The 26,043-nt window shown below is 44.7% G+C and overlaps 1 protein-coding gene across 3 annotated transcripts in view; it reads left to right on the top strand.

Moving 5' to 3' along the window:
- Positions 1-4,407: 4,407 nt before the first annotated feature.
- The window catches only part of BORCS5 (BLOC-1 related complex subunit 5), a 33,636-nt gene continuing 12,000 nt past the window's right edge, over positions 4,408-26,043 (top strand). Inside the window, exons 1-2 of one of the 3 annotated variants that reach the window (XM_081191070.1) lie at positions 4,408-4,630; positions 5,995-6,138. In XM_081191070.1, coding sequence (XP_081047196.1) covers positions 4,573-4,630; positions 5,995-6,138 — 202 coding nt within the window. In that variant the 5' untranslated portion in view covers positions 4,408-4,572. Of the gene's footprint in view, positions 4,631-4,835; positions 6,139-26,043 lie in introns of those variants that run through there. The other 2 variants (XM_081191069.1, XM_081191068.1) reach the window with 2 other exon arrangements.

Raw genomic sequence — 26,043 nt, forward strand, 5'->3', positions numbered from 1 at the left:
AATCAGATCATGGATGAGGGAGATTTTATTCTGGGCTGCTCTGGCGCTCAACAGCAGCAGTCACAGACCTGAGGGCTGCCCCAGGTTGGAGGGGGGGCTGGCACACGGCTGTGTGCCCCTCACCCAGCCTGCCCCTCCTTCCTCACCATACCTCCCCCTACTTAGAACCCCTGTAACTGGGCCTCCCCCTGCTCTCCCCCGCTCCTCTCCTCCCAGGCCCATCCCACCAAGCGCCCTTACAAAACAAGTATCCAAGTCAGATGGAGTTTTAAACTTATTAATTAAAACATTTCTGTACTCCTTTCCCATATTCCTTTCTGGCAGGGTTCATGCACTTTTTAAACAGCTATAGATCTGCATTTCCTCAAGACAGAGAAATCTTTGCTTGCTCAATTTCTGCTTGCCAGGTAGCGAGCTATAACAATACTTAACTATTTGAACAGTAAATATGTCATAGTTAAGCGGATCCAAAGCCCTGCCAGAAAAGGAAAAGGAAGTGACTCCAGATCCAAGCCAGCCACTCAATATTATAAAGCAATACTTCCTTCTGGTGGGTCAGATTACTGGGTGTGTCAACAGATTTCCTTCACGGGGCAATTCAGCACATACAGCTAAGTAAAGAACTTTATGTGACTTAAAGGGTGTCTCCATAACAGATAAGATTGTGTTAAATCCACTGAGGGCAAGGGGGGGGGGCTGGGATCCACACCCTTCTTTGAAAAAACAGCATAATTACCTGATGTGTGAGACAGAGTCACACATTACATTATTATTAATACATCACACTTAATTTTCCTGGGGGGAATGTGATGGCTGAATAAGCCATTCTAAGAACAATATCCTGTGATTTATATGGCATTTCTCCTCATGCTTGAAGAATCTGAAGGACTAATAAGTTGAGGGAAAAGCCACAAGGCAGCCTGACAAGACAGTAGCACAGGGGTGCTTCTCGCTGGCCAGGAAATGGTGTGCCATCCATTCCAGATGGCCTTGCACTGAAAAAGCAGGCGCACAGCTGAGGAGACTTCTTGATCCAGGATCATACCCTTTAGCAGCAGCGTTGCATTTTCTGGACAGGAATAGCTTGGCTACAGTGATCCATGCTCCCCCAGTCGCTTCACAGTGTTTACATACGGCTGCCCGTGAAGACATCCAAGAAGTTGCAACCAATGCAGAATATAACAGGCAGAATGCAAACTGCCACAGCTAGATGGCATCATATTATTCTCAAAGAGCTGTACTAGTTACCTATTCACTTCAGAGCCCAGTTCCAGGTGGGCATCTTTACCTTAAAACCCTCAATGACTTAAGACCCAAATACCTCTCCCTATTTCAATCTGCCCAGGCTGGCCAAGAATGTCCACAAAGGCCCTTCCCAGAGTGCCTTTCCCAAAGGAGGTGCATTAGGCAGCAACAAAGGAGTGGTGCCCCAGTTGTGTAACACCCTTTTAATTTGCCCAGGCATTTAAAATAGTCATCATTCTATATGTCTGCTCTCCTACATTCAGTGTTTCAGAATTGGTTTTACTTATTTCATTTTTTGTATGATTGCATTTTATTCTGGCATGATTACTTTAGTCATGTCCATTGGGTGCTGCCCTGATATTTGCAAAGATGAAGTGCAGTTCAAAAACATTTTACATAAAATTATTTAACACTAAGAGAACTATAGTTTGTGCCTGTTCTGGAGCTCATTCATTCACTGATGGGCAGGGTTTGTCACTTTCCACTTTTGTACAGTGTCCATGATGCACAGCTTACTTGGTAGAGCATGACTCTCTTAATCTCAAGGCCACATTGGGCAAAAGATTTCTGTATTGCAAGTGGTTGGACTAGATGACCCTCGTGGTTCCTTCCAATTCTACAGTTATATGATTCTAAGAATCTATTTCTTAAGCACCATTGACTATTATTAATTTGTACTGCATCACACCTCTGACATGAACTGGCTAAGCTGTTACAAACCGGCACAGAATATTCAGGTACTCAAGGAGCAAAACAGTTTGCAGAACTATGTCTATGAGGGAAGAGAACTGGTCAGTTTGGTTGTAATTAAAGCCCCAGGCAAGAGGTAGCTGTGGTGTGGTAAGAAGTCTTGGGATACAAAGAAGCAGACAAAGAGGCCTGGGTCTCGTGAGGGGAAGGGAGAGGGACCCTCCTGAAACATGTAAGCTCACACAGCAGTTCCCACCATCCCTGGACACTGGCCATGCGGGTGAGTCTGGAGGTGACAATGCTGGCTGCTTCAGTGCCCTGATTTTAGCCACATTATGCCCTCCCTTACTTTCTAAAAACCAAGAGCAGGGGGTGGGGCTGCACAAAAGGTAAGGGCAATCCTTCTCCAGCCCCCTTGCTGCTTGAGGAGAAGGGCCGCGAAACATTAATTGAGCTACGAACGCTGAAGAAACTCCACAAAGACCGGGAGGGGCCCTATGATGCGCCCAGGGAGAAGGAAGGGCCTTGTCTGGGTCAGGACAAGAGACAGAGTGCTTGAAAAGCAGGGACCAAGAAAACTGTGGGGAGAGGAAGCACAGAGGAGCCAAGGAAGGAGGGCTGTGGCAAAACCTCATAGATGATGCAGTATTGTGGGCTGTGTTAAACTAGAATCAGATTGTTAACAGATACATAGTTTTTAATTAATATTTTGAGATTATTGTATTTTAATGACGTTATACATGCCCCTGGGCTCTGATGGGAGGAAGGCTGGTATGCAAATACAAACTGTTATGTAGTGTAGTTTTCACCCTGGGCCAACAGGGGGATACTGTATATAGTTTTCACTCAGGTCTGTAGATAGTTTTCACTCAGGTCCGCGGCAGTTAGTTTAGGCGGGAACTCTGAGCTGTTGTGGTTACAATGTTGACAGCCGGCTGCCTATAAATACAGGCCGGCTGAGCTGTTCGCAGTCAGTTCTATTCCAGCTTATCTTAATAAAGAGCTACTTGAAGAAATCGCTGTGCCGGCTGCTATGTCAACCCACTACTTAATACAAACAGTAATCATGGTGATGGAAGGGTGGAAGTTCACTGCCAAGAACAGATGCAGGTGGGAGCACTGGACTACTGCATCCCCCTGCACACACGATAAATGTGAAGAGGTCCACACATATCCCTTCAGTTTCTATGAAAGCTGGAACCCTGTGCAGTTGGGGTTTCAGTTCCTGTGGAAATTATGTCTACACCCCTGGGCAGAAGCCTATGGACATCCACACTCAATGTGTGGACACTGGGGATAGGGGGAGGAAACATGACTCTGCTCACTGCATGAATGGAGATTAATCTGCTTGTTGTGGTTTCTTCTGCCACGGCTGTATTTTGACCTGGCAACCCCAAGAGAGCTACAAGGTCCAAGAAAAGGGGTGGAGGCCTGAATTTGCACATTAAGTTGAGCCAACCAGCTAATGTTTGGATGCAGGCTTCTAGTATCAATAATAGCCTTCTCACTTGCTGTTTTAGGGCAGAGGGCTGTGACTAAAAGACGACTGAGTGGGGTAGAAGCCTGAGCCTAGGCACAAATCAAGCTTCATCAAAATATAAAGTTCTGTTAGCTGACTTGCTTGGAGTAATTTCGTTGTCCCCGAGAGGGGGCAATGACAATAAAGATATTATTATTATTATTATTATTTATTTTGGTGTTCCCAGAATGGACTATCAGAACTACTGCACAGTGGGAAACTATGGTCCAGAGCAGGGGTGGAGACCTCCAGGCGCTCCAGATGCTGTTCGACTACAGCTCCCCTTGACCCTTGCCAGTGTTGGCAGCACCGCCCCGGCCCCGGAGGGCCCCGGAGGGCCACAGATGCCCCAGCCCTGACTTCTGGGAAACGGCGGCATCTGCCAAGGCAGCACGAAGAGGACACGCCTCGTTTCTGGGCGTCTTGCGCTGCAGGTTGCAGGCTAGACTGCCAATCCGTTTTCTCCACCATGAGATCCTTTGGAATCCGGATCTTTCTTCTCTTGTTCCGAGGAGCAGGGAAGCAGAGTCCGATCCCAAGCTCGGGTCTGCAGCCCCGCGCGCCCCCACGGCCACGAAGCGCTCTGCTCAATTCTGTTCCGATTTGGGGGGCTTACCTGGCCAGGATCCGGCGCGCTCCCCTCCGACGAAGGTAGCCGGCTTCCTCGACCGCCGCGCGGGGAGTCAAGGGAGGAGGAGTTCGCGGCCAGGGCGAGCAGCTGCGGAAAAGGAAGAGGAGGACCTGAGCAAAGCTGCACCCGGAGCAGACGCCGCCTTCACTCAGAAACAGGAGACGTTTATTGGGAGGGAATGATTTCTACCAGCGAGCAACCCGATCTGTGCCTGCATTTACTCTGGTGGGATTTGCCTTTAAAGCTGCCGCGGCTCCAGGAATGTCTCCTTTAGGCAGGCGCCGCTGAGCTCCCTGGGCTTTGCATCGCCGCGCCATCGGGCCGGGAGTCCGGCGCTGCTTCCGCGCCCTCCGCTCCGCCTCCCGGCCTGGGCGAGGCTGACCCGGGAACCGAAACAGGCGGGTTGCTGGGAAGCGGCGGAAGCGAGAGAGGCCTTTGCCCGGGGAGCCGCGCAGCCCTTCCTGCTCCGCCGGGGATTGCTCTCGCCATGGGGGCCGAGCAGAGCGCAGAGGCGGAAAACCGGCATCCCGAGCCCAGCACTTCAGGTGGGGCTCCCTTTCCTTCCCACCTTCGGGGGTTGCTTTGGGTGCTCTTGAAAGCGGAGCCCGTGCGCCCGAGCTGCGCCTCTCAGGAATGCTCCGCGGTGCAAAGCGGGAGAAAGGCTCGCCTGGTGGGGCGCGTCTCATCTGCCCTCACACGCCCAGCCAGTGAGACGCATCCCATCAGCTAACTTGGAGCGGCGAAACAAACTTGGGGAACTCACGTTTTTAAAATTACTTGCTACGAACGAAGGAACAGATCAGGCGGAGAGGAAAAGGTGTCTGTTCTAGGAGCATTGCCCCCAATGCTCAAAAATGGCATCCCTGATCTGCTGCCTGAACTGGTACTCTCTTCTCTGCTATCTGCCAGCCCGATCACGTTTCATTCTGCTTACATGTGCAGACTGAGCACCATTTTTTATTACAGCCCTTTGCAGAACTTTCCTCTAATTTGTCATTCTCTTTATCTTAGCTGAGTTGACCAGGAAGAGCAAGATAAAATGCCACATTCAGGGCCCAGTCCCATCTCAGGGTCCACTTTACAGCGGACACAGTTCATACATACATTTGCAAGTGACACTTTTTGCAAAGTGATGGGCGTGCATGTAAGAATTGGACCTTGGCCTCCCAAAATAGAAGTTACTAGAACTAGAGACAAGAACAGAAAATGTGCAGTCTAATAAGAAATTAAATTTTACAAGTATTATAGTGAGAAATGTATACAGGCAACTCCTGATTTAGGCGCCTCCAAATGATGCATGATGCGCACAGCACCGAACCTGGAAGTCTCCCCGAAACATCATAGAGATGTCATGACAAGGGGCAGAGTGGCTCCAGAACGGAACTCCCACACAAAATGATGATTGCTTGTAATTCGCTCAGTGGCCTGTTTTGTGAAATCATGGTCTAAAATGGATTTTTGCCTGTCTCAAGCAAGCTAGTGTGCGTGGCTAATTCGTGCCCAAACCCCTGCTCCTTGTGCCACAGGGAAAACAACACACTGACTTTGTGTTACATGCAAACCACAAGTGGTAAGCCAAGGTCTGTTCTTGCGGTTTGTGGTTTGTTTGGGAGAAGTGCATGTAGCATTATGTCAGGGGTCTGATTGCTCCCTCTCTGTGGCGTAGGGAGAAGGGGGTGCGGGTGAATGAACACGGTGCACTGGCATGTTTCACATTTACAATAAACTGGTCTGCTTTAGACTATGGAGTCAAATTATGTGCAAACCAGGCCAATGGACCTTTCTATCACAATAATTGAGTGTGTGGGTGTTTTACACTGTTAAGTCATTCTTTTTTGCTGGTACCAGATGAAGGGTAATCCTAGGTGTGCTTTGTGCTTCCTTATACTTGACTGGATATTTTCCCCAGCATCTCCTTCACCGGCCAAGCAGCGAGCTAAAATGGATGATATTGTGGTGGTGGCACAAGGGACGCAGTCTTCGCGGAATGTCAGCAATGACCCAGATGTCATTAAGTTGCAGGAAATCCCAACTTTCCAACCCCTTCTGAAAGGTAAGATATTACATGAAAAAATAAGGTTCCCATGTCTGCCCCCCACATTCCCCTTTGAGCCTCCTGGTTCATAACAGTGCCGATTTTTTGATGATCCCATTTTACTCTTCTCATTTGTTTTGTCATGCATTGCTGCTATAAAGTGGTAGAGAGAACTGGGTAAAACATAAACATGTTTTAATGTATTGATGTGTTAAAGCTAGTGGTTTGTAGTTTGTCCAGAAAGCAGTTATATTTGTGCTTCTAGTTCTGTTGAGTCATTTTGTTCTGCCGTGTGAAGAGCTGAATCTTATGGGAGGCTTGGGATAAGGGTGGAGAACCCTTTTTGGACCCAGGATGCAAGTGGCAGGTGGGTCCACAGGCAAGATTGGGCGGGGAGCAATGAATGTACAGCTTCTACACACACACACTCACACACTCCTCTGTTTCTCCTCTATCAAGGCAAGAAAGAAGTATTATTGGAGTCCAAGGACACATTTTAGTTAGGCAAAATCCCTCCAGGAAGGTGCAAAATAGATCTGGGGAGAAGGTGTGTGGCTGAGCAGGGAGCTGTAGCCTTGGGGAGAATTCTGTGGACCAGGCAGAGGCCTAGAGTGCTGCACCTGGAACCTAGGCGTGAGGCTTCCCACCCCGGCCTAGGAATAAACTGGGAAACAGTAGTGCTTTAGTTAAGATGGTATTTTGATGCCCATTATCTCAGACTAGGCATCCCCTTGTTCATAATCTGACAGTAAATTCAGTAAACGTTGCTCTTGATTTTTGGGTGCCTGTACTGCCTGCTTGCTTGCTTCTGCACTCTTTCAACATCATCTTGATCTGTACATTGGTAAATAAAATGGCAGTTTTCCAGTTTTCTCCATGCCAAAGAGGGGGAACTTAAAAGACTGGGATTTGCTTTTTGAAAACGGTGTGGAAGTAATTTTAAAATTTGAGTCCATGGGTCCCTTGACCAACTACCTTCTTTCTGTGGGGCACAGGAGCCCAGTTATGTCCCCCCTTGCCTGCAGAGCTGGCAGCCCATCAACCCTTTTTGAACACCCTCCATTGTGGAGTGTTCCCCCAGCCTCCTCTCCCCTTTACTTGGAAGTCCTCTGAGCAGCTGCAGCTGCTGCTCCTGGTCTCTGAGTTCCCCCCCTCCAGGCCCCAAAGACAGGTGCCTCCTCACACTGCCCCACAGGGGCCAGGGAAGAGGATGCCCCCAGCCTTAGTGGCCCAATGGAGACTGGCCAAAGGTGAGGCTAGCACTTTACCCAGGGGGGCAGCAGGGGCAGCAGAAGGTACTGCCAGGCCTGCATGGCGTAAAGGCTCCCCTTCAGCTCCCAGGCAGGCTTTGTACACAGCAGCGCCTGCCTGCCCAGCCTCCCACTCCCAACAGCAAGGGCTGGCTGGCTGGGCTCCCTCACCCATTTGCTTGCTTACTCCAAGGCCACCTCAGCTCCTGGCAGCCAGCACCCCATGGTCCAGGGCTGCTGCAACAAACAGCCACATAAGCCTTTGGGAGGCAGACATGCGAGGGCATCACAGGAGGGATGGAAGGAGAGAGGGACAGAGGCCAATGTTGCCCGCGGCACCCCTGACCAGCATTCAAGGCACCCCAAGAGTGCCATTGGCGCACTGGTTGAAAACCACTGTTTTAGGCAATCCATATATACTGACATCCGGTGCCTGTTGGGAAACACTTCAGCCAGTGTACCTTGTTTATTTATTTTGCTTATTCACCAAAATTTATATACTATTTGCTTGTAATAAAACTTCTAAGCATTTTACAAAAAATAGTGAGGCATTTTGATTTGGGAATCTGCATTATTGTTATGTTATTGAAACACTAAGATGTGAGTGAGTTTATTTTGTATTTTACTAACAGTCGGAACAGGATGAGTATATAATAGGAATATTCTATTGTGCATGGAATATACAACATAAATGGTAGAAGCATAATTGGAAACACAGCATTTATTAAATGTTCACAAAAACTAGAGCTCGGGGAAAAGTGCACAGCTATTTTCTCTGCAAACTGTTCAGGAGGCCAGGCCTCAAACATGGGCTGGTTCTGGTAACCAGCTCTTGCGTCCAGTAGGCAGTGCCTCCACAAAGGCAGGTAAGTTCGTTCCTTTTTGTACCTGCTACCCAGTGAGACAGTTTTGGAGGGGAGAAGTGGCAGGCGTCATGTGAGTGTACACCACCTTGAGCATGTTGGAGATGCAATCAATCAATCAATCAATCAATCAATACTGGACTAAGTCAGTGGTTTGACTCTGTACAAAACTCCTTCATATGACCTTTGCATCATTGTGTCTGGCGGCAAGAACAGGAGTCCAATGCAAGTTTAAGACTCCATTAAACTAAAAATAATTTGTGTGGAAGTAAGCACAGCTGAGCATTTTTCCTTTATTGTTGCACATTTGCTGTTTTTTTCTTCATCTGCTCTCTTGCTGCATTACCTAGCAGAGACCTTTTCCTCTTGATTCTGAGGAATCTTCCTTCTCAGTCAGTGGGAAGCTGGAGTAAGCCCTGACAGGAACACTCTCTCTCTCTCTCTCTCTCTCTCTCTCTCTCTCTCTCCCCCCCCTCCCCCCCGGGATCTCCACCCCTGAGTCTTTCAGTTACCTAACAGTGATCACATTTGGCAAAGAGCCATACTATTATTTTAATTGCATCAGGGTTTTTTTAAAAAGAGGCCTGTAAAACTGCATGGTCTACTTTCGCCCTAAGTTACTGTAAAGACTAGGCCCAAAGTGAGATTCATATACCCAGGCTGCAGGAATGTTGTGAAGTGCCCCAACCAGTTCACCACTGCAGCTCATAACATCATGCTGTGAGTTGACGTTGTTTTCTGGGATGCCTGGTCTGATATTGTTGATCTTTTCAATTTGCCAATTCCAGTGCAGCCCACAGGTGGCGCTCTTCACTGCCTCTGGTGCGCTGCAGGGCTCCCAAGAGCAGCCGATGTTCAGAACTCAGTAAAAGAATTTTATTTGGTAGGGACTCGCGGTGTTTGCAGCAGAATGGCAATCAGCAAGCTCTAGAGGGAGGATTGAGTGAAGCCCTTTCCGTGTTAAACCCTCATGAAAAATTGGTTTTGTAATCATTTCTAAAACGGAGTGGAAATGAGGGAGAGGCTTGGAATGTGGCAGAAAAGCCCGTGGCCCCAGATTCAGTCCCCAGTTCATAGTGTTGGGGAGCAGGGCTCAGAAAGCGCTCCCCCAGGACTGGTCAAACTGGACAAATGCCGAGACAACGTGACATGTTTACTTTATTTATTTTAAGAAATGTCTAGCCTACCCTTCCTTAGAATAATCCAGGGGTGGAGGTAGTGGTTGGAGTGTCAGTGTAGGACTGGGGAGAGGGTTTTTTTGTTGCTGAGGTTCCTGGGCATATCAGCGCCACTCTCCGTGGTGTTAAGTACCACTTGTAGGTGAGTTTCAGAGTAAGTTCCCTTTTGGCTGATATGGAGATTAGATAGAATCATTATTTGCATCAGCCACTAGCCATAACAATAAAATAAAATGTACTGAAGATAGAGGTAAAAACTTAACTATAGAAAATACATTTTGGGGTTTACATCAATAATCAAATAATAGATCTTATTCTAATTGCCCCGCTAAAAACCTTGCAGTTTTTGCTATCACCTGATCATCTTGATCTGCTAAAAGAATGGTTGAGCGACGACCCGACATGGACGATAGTTGAGGGGTAAGAACCTGATATGGACTTAAAGGGAGGTTTAGACCACATTCTAGTCCATTCGGTGGGGTTAATTTCATAGCCAATGTCATGCTCCCATTGTTCTTCGATTGCGTCAAGGGGGGTTGTGGGATTGTGGAGCAGTATTTTGTACATTGTGGATGCCATCCCTTTGCTGTGTCCCTCTGCTGTCAGGAGAAGGTTTTTGAAGGTGGTCCAGGGCCTAGTGGCTGCTGATTTTACCGCTGGATTGTTTAAGAAAGCGTATAGTTGACAGTGTGTTAGCCAAGGTATTTGGGTGTCCCCTAGTTTGTCTTGTATTTCTTGTGCTGGTATGGGCTTGTTGTTTTTGTAGAAGTCTTTTAGGCAGTGCAGGCCTTCGGCTTGCCAGGTGTTTTTCTGGAGGTTTTGTGCTGGGGGTCAGGCCAGGGGGTTAGTGGGGATGGGGAGAGTTTGCCTGCTTTTCACTTCCTGTTCAGTGAACCTGTTCAGTATTGTGGGGATTTTCTTTAGTTTATTTGGAGAAATGGGTGTGCTGTTGTGGAGATGTTTTCAACGGTGTCTCTCTCCAAGACCCATTGTTTCGTCTCGTTTTCTAGAATATACGGGATTATGTGGTATACTTGGTTGGCGATGTAACATAATTCTATGTTGGGGATTCCCTGTCCTCCTTCTGAGGAGGGGAGGTGCAGGTATTTAGGGCTTATTCTTATTATTTAGGGCTCTTTGTGTGATAAAATAAACGAGTGTAGCCACTTCTGGAGTTGGCTGGGGGAATCCAGATTGGGAGGATTTGGAATCAATAGGTTAGCTTTGAGAGAGTGATCATTTTGATCATGGCTATTTTGTCTGAGAAGGTGAAGTTGGCACTGTTCCATTTCCTCAAGTACCGTATTTTTCGCTCTATAACACGCACCCGACCATAACACGCACGTAGATTTTAGAGGAGGAAAACAAGAAAAAAAATATTCTAAACGAAACAGTGGATGTATGATTTTTGTGGTTCATGCTGTGGCCACAGACATGTGATCTGACAGTGAGTTTGGAGTAGCCCAATGCAAAAATCCTGAGGATCCATGTGGATCCATGCTTTGTAACTACGTTTTTGCACCACTGCAGCCCCAGGCAACAGTGGGTGCGTGATTTTTTTGGTGCAAGATGTAGCCATGGACATGCTATGTGATCTGATGGTGAATTTGGGGTGACCCAGTGCAAAAATCCTGAGGATCCATGTGGATCTGTGCTTTGTAACCACGTTTTAAGTGGGGAGGGAAGGAAAAGCACTCAAGGGACAAGGTGCACGTGTGGGGTGGGTGGAGAAGGATGCTGCTAATAATGAAGAAGAGGGGTATAAGGGGAGAAGGCTCCTCTCCTGTCCCACTTTGCTCCTTTAAAGCAAGCAGGCTCTGCTTTTCTTCCTCCTCCCGCTCATCCTCAGCTTAGCGAGCTGAAAAACTTTGTAGCGAGCTGAGTGGGGAGGAGAGAGGGACAGAGAGCCTGCTTGCTTTAAAGGAACCAACCAGACAGGAGCCGCTTACTCTCGTGTAAGCGGCTCCTCTCCTCTCCCGCTCTCTGTCCCTCTCTCCGTCAGGCTCTCTGTCCCTCTCTCCTCCCCACTCAGCGGCTCTTCTTCCGCTTTGCTGTTTCAAAGCGATCCACGGAGGAGGGAAGGAAGGGGAACCATGGATCCTCTGCTCACGACTGCAGCAGATCCCCCCCGCCACCCGTAGGCATTCCCTCCATAACACGCACAGACATTTCCCCTTACTTTCTAGGAGGAAAAAAGTGAGTGTTATGGTGCAAAAAATACGGTAACTGTTGATTTGTCGCCACAGGGGCTTGTAATTGTGGAGGTATAATTTGTTGTATAGGCACATGGGTGGCGCTGTGGGTAAAACCTCAGCGCCTAGGGCTTGCCGATCGCATGGTCGGCGGTTCGAATCCCCGCGGCGGGGTGAGCTCCCGTCGCTTGGTCCCAGCACCTGCCAACCTAGCAGTTCGAAAGCACCCCCAGGTGCAAGTAGATAAATAGGGACCGCTTATTAGTGGGAAGGTAAACGGCGTTCCGTGTGCTGCGCTGGTGCCGGTTCGCCAGAGCAGCTTCGTCACGCTGGCCACGTGACCCGGAAGTGTCTCCGGACAGCGCTGGCCCCCGGCCTCTTAAGTGAGATGGGCGCACAACCCTAGAGTCGGACACGACTGACCCGTACGGGCAGGGGTACCTTTACCTTTAATTTGTTGAGGTTTCTGGTTATTTGAACCCCTAGGTACCTGAATTTGGTGCGGCAAAGTTTTATGATGTTGGTGAATTCCTTTTGGGTATGCGGGTGTGTGTGTGTGTGTTGAAGCACATAGCCTCAGTTTTTGCAAAGTTTACTTGCAGGCCCGACACCATTGCGGATGTGTTGAGTTGCTGTGTTTATGGAGTCTGGTGTCATGACCATCAGGTTGACCTGCAACCCTAGTTTATAGGTTTTACCTTTTATTTCCACACCCTTGATATCTGGGGCTGCTCAGAGTCGGATTGCAAGGGGTTCCAGGGCCAAGATGAATAGGAAGGGAGACAGTGGGCATCCTTGTCTTGTGCCTCTTGGGATTGCTATGGTATTGGACTCCATATTGCTAATTCTGCATTTTGCTGAGGCTTGGGAGTAAATTTGTAGGAAGTTGGGCCCAAATTTCATGTTAGTTAATACTGCTAATAGATATTTTAATTCTAAGCAATCAAAGGCTTTAAAGATGTCTAGGGACCTGATCGTCAGTAGGAGTTTGGTCATTTTGCTGTGTTCTTTTTTTTTTTAACTTCTTTTTATTAATTTTGTATGCCAAACAACAAACAAAGAAAAAGAAAAGTAATTAAGACACACCAATAAAGAGAAAAAAAAACATCAAGCAAAACATAAACATGTAAACAAACCAAAAAACAAACATAAATTAACACAAATAATGATTGACTTCCCTCCATCTCGGTTTTGGGTTATGTAAAATAGTAATTCTATTCTGCAGTTTCCATTTTGTATCATCTAAACATCGCAAGAATTATATTAAACCTACTATATGTATGTTATAAATTTAGTCCAGTCGTCAATAAACTTTGTACCTTTTTGCTGTCTGATGTTCTGCGTCATTTTTGCCAAATCCATATATTCAAATAATTTAATTTGCCAATCTTTAATGGTCGGGATATTTGGGGTTTTCCAATTTTGTGCTAACAGGATCCTAGCAGCTACAGTTGCATATTGAAACATTATATGGTCCTCTTTCTTAATCTCGTCTCCGATCATTCCCAGAAGAAAGACTTCGGGTTTTTTAACGAAAGTGTATTTAAGTATTTTTTTCAGTTCATTGTATATAGATTCCCATTTTTTTTTTATTTCTTCACATTTCCACCACATGTGGAAAAAACTTCCTTCTTTAGTTCTACACTTCCAACACCTATTATCTCCGGTCTTATACATTTTTTGCAGTTTCACAGGGGTGATGTACCAGCGGTACATCATCTTTTCCATATTTTCTCTAAGGGTGGTGCAAGCTGTGAATTTCATTCCTTTAGTCCACAACCTTGTCCATTTGTCAAAATCCAAATTATATCCAAGGTCTATTGCCCATTTTGTCATAACATCCTTAACCTCTTCGTCCTTGGTATCCCATTCTAATAGCTGATTATACATTTTAGATAGCAGTTTGGTTTTACTTTCTATTATCTCTACCTGGAACTTAGATTTTTTCTCATTCATTCCGATCTTTTTATCTTCCTTCCATAAGGCATTAATTTGATGATACTGCAGCCAACCTGATAATTTATTTTTTAACTCTTCATATGGTCTAATTTTCCATCCTCTTTCTGATCTTTCCAGGAGGTCTTCATAGGTCCATCTCTCACCTTCTATATTTGTTTTTTTAATAGTTAAGATATCAATAGGCGAAAGCCACCAGGGTTTTTTTCCCCCCAACAGTTTCTTATTCTTTTCCCATGTTTCTAACAATGTTCCTCTAATAATATGATTCGAGAAGCCTTTGTGCACCTTTTCCTTATTCTTCCAGAGATAAGCATGCCAACCGAATCTTAAATCAAAGCCTTCTAAGTCTAGCAGATCTGTATTTTTTAAGGTAATCCATTCTCTAAGCCAGCAAAGGCACGAGGTTTCATAGTACAATCTCAGATTTGGGACCGAGAATCCCCCTCTGTCTTTTTTATCCGTTAACAATTTAAATCTAATTCTCGGTCTTTTACCTTGCCATATAAATTTGGAGAGAATTTTTTTGCCAATTTTGGAATATTGCACTACCTCTAATCACCGGGACATTTTGAAATAGGAATAACAGTTTCGGCAGTATGCACATGTTGATTGCTGCCATTCTTCCTGACCAGGAAAGTTTTGTCCTGTTCCAGATGTCTAGTTCCTTTTGGATATCCTTCCAGGTATTTATATAGTTATCAGCCATTAAATTTATGTTTTTCGTTGTAAGCCAGACTCCTAGGTATTTTACCTTTTTTACTTCTTTAATTTCTGCTTGAAGTTCTAACTGCCTCCTTAAACCTTCCCCCATGTTCATAACCATCATTTTAGTTTTAATTTTGTTTTGCTTTAAACCCGCTACTCTCCCAAATTCCTCTCATAGTACCAGGACTTTGTCAATACTTTGTTTTGGGTCCTCCAGTGATATTACCAAGTCATCCGCGTACACTTTCAGTTTAAATTCTTTCACCCCAATTTTAATTCCTCGTATCTCTGGTGTTCTCCTTATATTATTTGCAATTACTTCCAATACCATTATGAAAAGAAGCAGTGACAGGGGGCAACCTTGTCTCGTACCCTTTGAAATCTCGAATGTATCAGTTAAGTTGTTGTTAATAATCAGTTTGGCTCTTTGACTAGAATAAATTGCTTTGATTCCCTCCATGAAGGCACCTTCTATCCCTGCTGTCTCCATACACTTTAATAAGAACTGCCATGATATATTAGAATCATAGAATCATAGAGTTGGAAGAGACCACAAGGGCCATCGAGTCCAACCCCCTGCCAAGCAGGAAACACCATCAGAGCACTCCTGACATATGGTTGTCAAGCCTCTGCTTAAAGACCTCCAAAGTAGGAGACTCCACCACACTCCTTGGCAGCAAATTCCACTGTCGAACAGCTCTTACTGTCAGGAAGTTCTTCCTAATGTTTAGGTGGAATCTTCTTTCTTGTAGCTTGGATCCATTGCTCTGTGTCCGCTTCTCTGGAGCAGCAGAAAACAACCTTTCTCCCTCCTCTATATGACATCCTTTTATATATTTGAACATGGCTATCATATCACCCCTTAACCTCCTCTTCTCCAGGCTAAACATGCCCAGCTCCCTTAGCCGTTCCTCATAAGTCATCGTTTCCAGGCCTTTGACCATTTTGGTTGCCCCCTCTGGACACGTTCCAGTTTGTCAGTGTCCTTCTTGAATTGTGGTGCCCAGAACTGGACACAGTACTCCAGGTGAGGTCTGACCAGAGCAGAATACAGTGGCACTATTACTTCCCTTGATCTAGATGCTATACTCCTATTGATGCAGCCCAGAATTGCATTGGCTTTTTTAGCTGCCGCGTCACACGGTTGGCTCATGTCAAGTTTGTGGTCAACCAAGACTCCTAGATCCTTTTCACATGTACTGCTCTCAAGCCAGGTGTCCCCCATCTTGTATTTGTGCCTCTCATTTTTTTTGCCCAAGTGCAATACTTTACATTTCTCCCTATTAAAATTCATCTTGTTTGTTTTTGCCCAGTTCTCTAATTTGTCAAGGTCGTTTTGAAGTGTGATCCTGTCCTCTGGGGTGTTAGCCACCCCTCCCAGTTTGGTGTCATCTGCAAATTTGATCAGGATGCCCTTGAGTCCATCATCCAAGTCGTTGATAAAGATGTTGAATAAGACCGGGCCCAAGACAGAACCCTGTGGCACCCCACTAGTCACTCTTCTCCAGGATGAAGAGGAACCATTGATGAGCACCCTTTGGGTTCGGTCAGTCAGCCAGTTACAAATCCACTGAGTGGTAGCATAGTCAAGACCGCATTTTACCAGCTTCTTTACAAGAATATCATGGGGCACCTTGTCAAATGCCTTGCTGAAATCAAGGTAGGCTACATCCACTGCGTTCCCTTCATCTACCAGGCTTGTAATTCTGTCAAAAAACGAGATCAGGTTAGTCTGACATGACTTATTTTTCAGAAATCCATGCTGACTATTGGTGATCACAGCATTCCTTTCTAGGTGCTCACAGACTGTTTGCTTAATGATCTGCTCCAGAATCTTCCCTGCTATTGATGTCAGACTGACTGGGCGGTAATTATTTGGGTCCTCTCTTTCCCCCTTTTTGAAAATAGGGACAACATTTGCCCTCCTCCAGTCTGCCAGGACTTCGCCTGTTCTCCAGGAATTCTCAAAGATGACTGCCAGTGGTTCTGAGATCACATCTGCCAGTTATCAAATGCTTTTTCTGCATCGATAAAAATTAATACAGCAGGGATTTCATTCTTCCTTTCCAAGTATTTGATGATATTTATTATATGCCTGACGTTATCTTTTAGTTGTCTGTTAGGAAGGAATCCAGCTTGACCCGTGTGTATTACATTTTTTAGATAATGCTTAAGTCTGTTTGCCATGATTTCCGCAAATATTTTATAATCGTTGTTGAGAAGCGATACTGGTCTGTAGTTTCTTACACTCAGTTTATCTGAATCCGCTTTGAGTATCAACGTTATGTGGGCATCTTTCCAGGAGTCCGGTATCTTCCCTCCTTGTAGGATGTTATTTATTACGTCACATAGCACCGGGGCTAAATATTCTCCAAGGACTTTATAATATTTGGCTGATATGCCGTCTGGGCTTTCCCTAGTTTCATTTTCTTTATTGCTTCCTGGACTTCATCTATTGTTATGGACTTTTCTCTTCCTCCGTTATGGATGTTATTCTGTTATTTTCTAAATATTTTCCTATTTCTGTTATGTCTTCTTTTTTTATATATAATTTTTCAAAAAAAATTTAGGAAGTTTTTCTTTATTTCGTTTGGCTCTTCCACAAGCCTTTCTTCTATTTTTATCTTATTAATCACATTTTGCTTTTTGCTTTTTCGTAGTTGCCAGGCCAGAAATTTTCCCGTTTTGTTTGCGGATTCGAAGAATTTTTGCCTCTTTGATTTAATTCTCCATTCGACTTCTTGGTTAATTAGCATTGAATATTGTAATTGTAACAGTTTGGCTGTTTGTTTAATCTGATCGTCACTAGGATTTGTTATTAATTTTTTCTCATATTCTCTTAATTGGGTCAGGATTCCATCTTTATTTTGTTCTCTTATTTTTTCCCTGTAACTATTTTGTTGGATTAGGAAGCCTCTTAACACCGCCTTGCTGGCATCCCAAACTATATCAATATTTGTCTCTTTATTAAGGTTTAAGTCAAAAAAGTTAAGGTGTTTTTGGCCTTCTCAGTTACATCTTCGTTTTCAAATAAATATTCATTCATTCTCCATCGATACATACCCTGAATTCCACACTTAATTTCCAGGGATATTGTGTTATGATCAGACAGAGTTCTGGGTTGTATTTCACATTTTACAGCTCTTGTTACTAGCTCTCTTGATACCCAAATCTGGTCTATTCTGCCCCAGCTCTGGTGCGGCTCTGAAAAATATGTTTTGTTTTGTCAATGGATTTTTATGTCTCCAGATATCCGTCAAGTCTAAGTTTTCTTCAAGGTTTTTAAACGATTTTGGTAATTTCCCTTGGCTCAGTTTTCCCCTTTTTACACTTCTGTCAAGTTCTGGGATTGGCACTCCATTCAAGTCACCAAGTAGAATCAATTTATAAGGCTCTAAGTCCAATAATGTTTGTTCCAGTTTTTTGAAAAATTCTGCTTTATTCGTGTTTGGGGCATATACAGTTACCACATTAAATTTTTCTCCCTGGTGGTTAATCTGTACCCCCAAAATTCTCCCTTCCTCATCTTTGCATATTAATTTGGGGTCCTCTTTTTCTTTGGCGTATATGACCACTCCTCTTTTTTTGTTTGTGTCCGAATTAATAAATTCGACCCCCAACCCTTTATTTATCTGGATGTGTTTATGCTTTTAAGCCACATGAGTTTCCTGACAACATATCACATCAACATTCTTTTTCATCAATACCTTCGAGATTCTATTCCTTTTAGATTTATCATTTAGTCCGCTCACGTTCCAAGATAGAATTTTAAGAGTCATTATCGTATATTGATTTCTAGAGAGTCGATTTCCCTTCTTTTTTGTTGTATAAGTTTAAGGAGTTTTATGAGTTTGGTTTTTTCGGCTCCTTTTTTTTATAGTGTGATGAGAGGGTCGTAATGTCTGTTCCAGTTTACCAATTTTTGAGGAGGTTTGATTTTTTTTTAAAGGCATGCCCTCTCCTTTATTCAGGCTGCTCTGATGGCTGCTTTCGTTGTGTCCCAGAGGAGGGGGTTGTAATGTCGCCCATATCGTTCTTTTGGAGAGTTTTCAGTTGACTCTCTCTAGCTAGTTGGCTTGTGGTTAGGATGGGTCTGAAGGACCACGATGGGGTAATTTGTGCTTCCTCTCCTATTTTGAGGGTAGCTTCTACTGGGCCGTGGTCTGTGGTTTTAATGTTACCAGTGTTTGTTGTTTCTACCAGGGGGAGCAGGCCTTGTGTGAGCAGAATGCGGTCCAGTCTGGACATTGTGCCGTGGAGTCCAGACTGGAATGTGTGGCTGGTGTCTCCTGGGTTCTTTTCTCCCCAGATGTCATGAGACAACCAAAGGCAGAGCTTAATCATAATCAGGGTAAAAATACACACCACATGTTCCCAGAAGCTTGAGTAGATGGAGCCACTTAATCAGGTAGTAATAATCCATTGACTTTATAAAAAGTGTGTCTGGCACACAAATTGCTGCTAGGGAAAAGCAGTCTTATGAAACCTCAAAAGGCAAGTTAAAAAAAATCTATGAAAACCTCAAGTTCAAAGGATTATTAACAAAGCTATAAAAAATGCAGCCATACCAACCTCAGAAGTTTAAAGCTGCAACACTATTTTCAGGGCGTATACCAAGCCAAGTGAATCTCGATCATTTGCCAGATACATACATTGCATTTCCTAGAGATTTTGTGAATCCTAAATATTTCCAATCACAGCTTCCATTTTCTTATATATGATCTGATTCTGCATCTTAAAGAATGGGTCAATTAAAAGAAACAAACCAACCCATAAGCCCCTAATCTGTATAGATACATGGGGGGGAGGGTAGCAGTTAATAGCATGTTGTCAATTCCTAATCTTTCTCTTCTGTTCCTCCATTGATGACATTCCTAATCGAAAAACATTTTGAATTGTTGGGGGCCCTTGCCATAGGGCAGTGTTTCCCAACCTTTTTTGGGCAAAGGCACACTTGTTTGATGAAAAAAATCTCGAGGCACACCACCATTACAGCCCCGTGACGTCAGCGCGCAGCGTCACGCCGGGAGGGACGCACGAAAGTGTAAGTTTCAATTTTTTCCCCTCCCCCTTGCCGGGGAACCTCCAAGCTTTGGGGGTGGGGGGGGGAGGAGGCAGCAAAGCGAGGCAGGAAGGAGAGCGCGGCTTGGCTGGGTGAGCTTTGGCAGGGGCAGGGAATGAGAGCCGCGAGGCGGGCGCTGCGGACGGAGGCGCTGCCCGCCGAGCTCGCAGGCAGCCAGGCAGGCAGACGGCGAGAGCCCCGCGCTGGGCGGCCTCTCCTCGCCGCCGCCGCCCCGCCTCTCGCCGCCCAACTCGCCCGCCTCCCTCCAGGCAACATCTCGCAGCACACCAGGCAACATCTCGCGGCACACTAGTGTGCCGCGGAACAGTGGTTGGGAAACACTGCCATAGGGCATTGCACCATTGAATATTAGCTTCCATGCAGAGGCCGCAATGCAAAGGCTATAATGGCAATGAAGCAGTGCAGTTTGGAATGGGCTGATAGTGGGACCACTCAGATAACATTTCCAGGCCTGCCACGCAGCAGTAGAGCTCAGTCCTGGGTTCGAGCCCCACATTGGGTCAAAGATTCCTTCATTGCAGGGTAAAATGGGCACAAGACATAGGCCATAACATTATGTTCGCTGACTGGGAGAAGTTGTGGACCACCGGAATTAAATTTACGGCATGTAATGCCTTAAGAGAGAATATTATGAAAATGATGTATAGGTGGTACATGACCCCAGTTAAGCTCGCAAAAATCTATCATTTGCCCGATAATAAATGTTGGAAGTGCAAAGAAATTGAAGGTACATTCTTTCACCTTTGGTGGACGTGCCCAAGGATCAAGGTTTTCTGGGAAATGATATATAATGAACTAAAAAAGGTATTTAAATATACTTTCCCGAAGAAACCAGAGGCCTTCCTCCTGGGCATAGTGGACCAAACGGTGTTAAAGAGGGACAGAACTTTCTTTATGTATGCTACAGCAGCAGCAAGAATTCTTATTGCAAAGCATTGGAAGACACAAGACCTACCCACCTTGGAAGAATGGCAGATGCAACTAATAGACTATATGGAGATGGCGGAAATGACTGGCAGAATCCCAGACCAGGGGGAAGAGTCAGTGGAAGAAGATTGGAGAAAATTTAAAATTTATTTGCAGAAACACTGTAAAATTTATGAATGTTAAAGACATTGAAATGATTTCAGGGGCTTTAGCAACAAAGTAAAATATAAGATTGAAATAATAATAGACAAATTGTTAGAATATGAATTTGCTGAATAAATTTCTAAAAAGGGACACAAGAACGGGAGACGTGAGGAAGTCGGGAAAATAAGTTAATTGAAGATGAAGATTAAGAAAGAGGGAATTTTTTGTTTTTTTGGTCTTTTTTCTTTTTTCTTCTTTCGCTGTGTTTAATGTTTGTATTTTTGTATTGTATTTTGTGACTTTGTATTTTTCTTGTTTTTGTATTTTTCTTGAAATTTCTTTTATTGTTAAAACTTAATAAAATATTTATATATAAAAAAAAGATTCCTTCAAGGCAGGGGTTTGGACTAGATGACCTTTGTGGTCCCTTCCAATTCTATGGTTCTGTGAGGTGACATTGTGAGGGAATGAAGGGATAGATGAAGACAGTGTCAAATTGATGTTGCAAAACTTAAAGTGCTTCCTCTGATTCAGATTAACTTCCTCCTCTCCCAGGACTCTCGATCGCTGCAAAGGGGGCAAAAAATGAGATAAAGCATCTCTTGTGTTAGAAACTAAGAGTGCAACAACTTGTACAAGATGGGAAAAGATGCTGGCCTTTTGGTGTGCTGCTGAAGTCAAAACGCATCCCTGTTGGTGTTAGTTTCACACTTCTGAGGGTTGAAGCCAACCTGATTCTGAAGAAATGTCACTTTGCCCTCTGAAGCTTATGCATTGTATATATTGAAATTCTGCTCATTCTCCTTAGGCCAGTAATGTTCCTGCCTTAGCAGAATGCACACACACACACACACACACACACACACACACAGAGTGCTGATGGAGAAAGTTTTTCTCAGTATTTCTGTTGTGATCATTAAACCCCTGAGCTGCACACCCTCACCCATCTGCCTGCGTCTCTGCCCTAAATAAGCATTCATTTGGACAGTTTTCCTGCAAGAAAGATTTAAATTCTTCTGCAGAAGGTGCTACTGCCTTTCATTTCACCAAAATTTTAGTTTACTCGTTAAGTGTGGCATTGTAGGAGTATTTTGCTACCTATACAATAAAAATTGAGACATTTCGCTAAAACTTGCTGCACAATTTTTCATGTGCCTGCAAGGGATAATGGTATTCAAAAATACCTTGATATGCTCAAGACAGTAATACCCCTCTTAATTTTCTTTTGCATCCAGCAAGTCTAATCCTGATAGATCTACATAGTCAGAGAACTTGTACATGTCCAGAATTGTTACCTGACAAGCAGTGTGTGTAGCCGGGTGCTGTTGTAGCAACAGAAGACAAGGATGCACAACCTCTTGCTGGTCTTGTGTTGTTCATCGGCTGGCAAGGCTGTGTCTGAACTGTACAACTTCAGCCTGCCGCTGTGGCCTCACACACTTCAGTGCTCTCCATGCAAAAAGAGAAAGAGTCCTTGCAAATAGAAAGCTAGCTCAAACCATTCTGCCCCCTCCCCCCATCTAGAGTTCTGTGGAGGATATTTTTTTATGAAAGAACATTCAGTCATATGAGCAATCAGAAGTGGCACAGCCCAGACACAGATTTACCAAGTTAGTGAGAAACTACTAAATCAGTTTCGTAGTGTGCTGGGAATATGGTCATGACTATGATGAGCCTTAAATGTTCTGCCTCTAGTCAAATTTTTAGGTATTTATTTTAGGCTTGTTGCTATTTAAATGTGCAAATGAATAGTGACCAGTTCCTTTGCTGTGTCGTCTTGTAGGGACTTCATAACTCTTATTTTGCACTTGCATAAAATGATTTGGTTTGTGTCAGATGGCTGTTGCGGTTGCTCAAGAGTAACCAGGCGGGACTCCAGCCGGTCTTTTACAGGCTTTATTTTGGTGCAAACTATTTACAGTGAAGAGCATCATGAGTTCATGTCTGGCTCAGTCGCTAGCAGAATCCGGGAGTGGTCTGTTTTCGTTACCCCCAGCCGTTCCGCCCCTCCCTGCGCCTCAAACTACTGCGCAGGATGGGCGATGGCAAGGGCCTGCTTCCCTCCTCTACGACTTGCTCAGGAGCGGTGTTACGGCTCCCACGAGCATCCTCTGGTCCTTGCACCTCTTCCCGACTGGAGGTGGGGCTTTCCTCCTCGCCGGAAGAGGAACTGCTTTGCAAGATTTTCGGAGGCTCCCTCTGACACAACTGCCCTTCTATCTCTCACCTCTGAGCCGATGGCAGTTCTCTGACAGTTTGACTCTTGTAAAAATGTTGTTCATAGGGAGGGTGATTTATTTAATAGTTTTAATCTTGGGTGTAGTCCTGTATTGCATTTTTGACCATCTCTTGCTTCAGTATTTCACATTCCTGATGCAAAAAGACTCAAAAGTCACACTTGCTGTTGGGGGGTGGGGCGAGGGGGGAACGAGTCCTAATTCCCAACAAAAGGCGTCTCCTAAAGACTGGTGCAGGGACCTGAAAGTGTCACGTCTTTATTTTTAATGCTTCTTCCAGTATAATGACTTCTTGCATGAGCAAACCAAGAATAATGAAAAAGAAGCAGCAAATGTAGCCAGCAACGAGGTGCCAATAACCTTGAGACTTTGAAACTTTGCAAATGTTTGCTTGAGTGAAATTCTCCTGTGTATCACCAAATAAGAATGAGCTGAGGTCACTCTTGGCAAGAGCAGGACCCTTCCCCCCCCCCCTGCACAAACAGCATAACATGAGAAGCAGGGAGTGGGTGAAGGAAGGGGGCAGGAAAAGGAATCAAGGAGGACTGGATAACATTGTAGACATATTTTTTGTTTGAGCATACTATATACAAAAAAACAGCTTGCTTTGTTTGCAGGCTTTGAGTACATAAATATACAAAAATTAGGGGTGCTTTTGCTGTCTTTCTATGCCATAGTATAACCATGGCACAGAATTTCCTACTTAAAGTTGCATAATTCTTTGTGGTTCTTGTCCGGTGTTATTTTGGGGGCTGCCCTGATTTAAGTCTGCACTCCAGCAAAATTGCCAAAATTCAACAGCAAAATTTTGTCAGGCTTATGAAACTCATGGCAACTGCCGTTTGTGAGTAGTCAGCTGGTCACCTGATAGCTTGAGCCAGCCTCTGGCATCTGGGCCTGAGAAGCCCCTACTCCTAAATAAATTTTCTGCTTTGTCACTTTCTCCTTTGTGAGATGAGGCACAGACTCCAAAGCCCCTTAAAACTTTCTTGTATGCGCCCTGTGAGCAGCAATGCAATTATGGCCGTTAGGCATGTCAGGTGTCTGCATTGGCAAGTGGAAGCCCAGGAAGGCAAAACAGCCACTGCCACCAAGTTACAGACAGGCATCCAGACACACGCCAAACAAAAGAGAGTGGCGGAGCAGTATCTGTAAAGCCATGACAGCAAGGCATTGCGGGAGTGGAAGTTCAAGGGGAAGGGTACACTAGCAGCTCCCCAGTGGCTGTTTGGCAAACTAGTTTTATTTTTATTTGTTTTATTTTTAAAATTTCTATACTGCTTTATATTTTTAAGCAAACTCTCAAAGTGGTTTACAGCATATTAATTCAATGAAACATAAATAAAACAAACTGAAGAAAGTCAAATACAGAGTATACAGTCAAAGCAACATAACAGAAAGCTAAAATATTTTCTTAAAGATTTCAAAATAAAACATTACAAAGGAGGTCAACTACAGAATACATATGTAACATAGTGGGGCTGGTGAGTGTAGGCCTCACCCCCAAGTCCAGGTGGAAAGGGCCTTGCGGGGAGCGGCCTTCATGCCTCACAGCCGGGCCACGTTCCTAGCTGCAGATCTGGCACCTGGTGGCACAGGTTTTTAAGCTTCCAGTGCCATTGACCCACATGCCCTCTAGATGTCTATAGATTTCCCTGTGCAAATTATTTTACCTGGGCCACATTGCCAAAGTTGCTGTCATGTTAATGGTTTATGTGGTCTAAAGGGTACATTGCACATACTCTTTGTAGTGCCTTGTCTTTTGTTAAAATGTGCGCTTTGCCATGAAAGGCATTTAAATCTTGCACAGTGCACGTAAGTAATAAGGGGACAGGTGCATACGATTCCCGGGGAGTTTTGCCCCTTGAATTAAATTTTGCACGCACAGTTTCACATTTGCCCCCACAGCCGTTTACTTTGTGAGTAAAGGTAAAGTACAAATGAGACTCCCCCAAAAGAGCCCCCCCTGTGTTTCTCTGGAAGGGATGGCGGAGTGCTTCCTGATTGGACTCAGGAAGAATTACTCAGGAAGAATTAGTAGGGGAAGAATTACTTGATCCCAGGAAGGGAAGATTCAGTGTAGGCAATTAAGGTAGAGAAGTACAGTATATGATGTAGTGACACAGCAGGCGCCCTCTTCTGTGGGTGGGCCCACAAGAGGCTTTTTAAATATGTAATTTAATTTATGTGGCACCAGCACTTTCTAACAGCACACTGGATTGGGAATATATAGTCTAAACTACCTCGCTCTTTATTTAGAAACTGAATAGCCAGAGGTGCTGTGTGTGAGAGAGTAAAACAGCTTTATGACTATTGAATGTGGGGAAGGGGAGGGGAAATAGAATATGATTGTTAGCAGACCTTCTGCATGGCTTTTCCTTTTTATAATTCAGCCACCCATGTTGTCTCTGCCTCCCAGAATATGATTGCAAATAGACACTTGGAAAAGCTGAGAATACGTTGCTGTTTTAAAAAAATGAATAAAGCAAGGAAATAGTGTTACTGTTCTCCTGTTAATGTAAGAGGCAACAATTTCAACATTTTTTTCTAGCAGCATGAGTAGAGCATGCTTGCAAATTACGTGGGGTGATGTCCTGGGGTTTGCTCCTAAAGCCAAAATCTTGTAGTCAAAGCCCATTGGGTTCAGTGACGGGTGGGATTGCCAAAGCCTTTTTTTAAAAAAAAACTCCACCCTCTTTTGCTTCCCCCCTTTTTTACATTTTTTGCCATAAGTGTATAGCTGAATGCACACAAGTTAAATGTGCATCAGTTGTGGGCTTACTGTATTCCTAATGGAAGATTTTTACATGCATGATGAGTAATTACTACCTAAGTGTCAGTCACTAGTTTCCAGAGAGTGTTCTGCCCAAAGCAATACAGTTATACCTCAAGTTGAAGTAGCTTCGGGATAAGTATTTTCGGGTTGTGTGCTGCGGTGACCCGGAAGTAACGGAGCATGTTACTTCCGGGTTTTGCCGTTCACGCATGCACAGACGGTCAAAATGACGTCAGGCGCATGCGCGGAAGCGGCGAATCGCGACCCACACGGACGCGGGTTGCGTTCGCTTCTGGATGTGAACGGGGCTCCGGAACGGATCCCGTTCGCATCCAGAGGTACCACTGTATACAACATGTGGCCTGACAAAACACAGTAAAACACAATAAAGAAATAAATGCTATAAACAGGCAAGAACACCACCCCAGCAGAAATGGTCTGGTTTCTTTGGAGTCACAATAATAGTTTTGCAACACACACTGCATGCAGTGGCTGGAAGGAAAGAAAGAAAGGAAAAGAGAGTTAGATAAAATCATTGTGGTGATTCGGAGGTGTTTAGTCCATCAGGTCATTTTTTCAATACCATGCCCCCACCCCCCGGTCAGTCAG

The sequence above is a fragment of the Podarcis bocagei genome, assembly GCF_964188305.1.
Source record: "Podarcis bocagei genome assembly, chromosome: 4".
Classification (NCBI taxonomy): domain Eukaryota; kingdom Metazoa; phylum Chordata; class Lepidosauria; order Squamata; family Lacertidae; genus Podarcis; species Podarcis bocagei.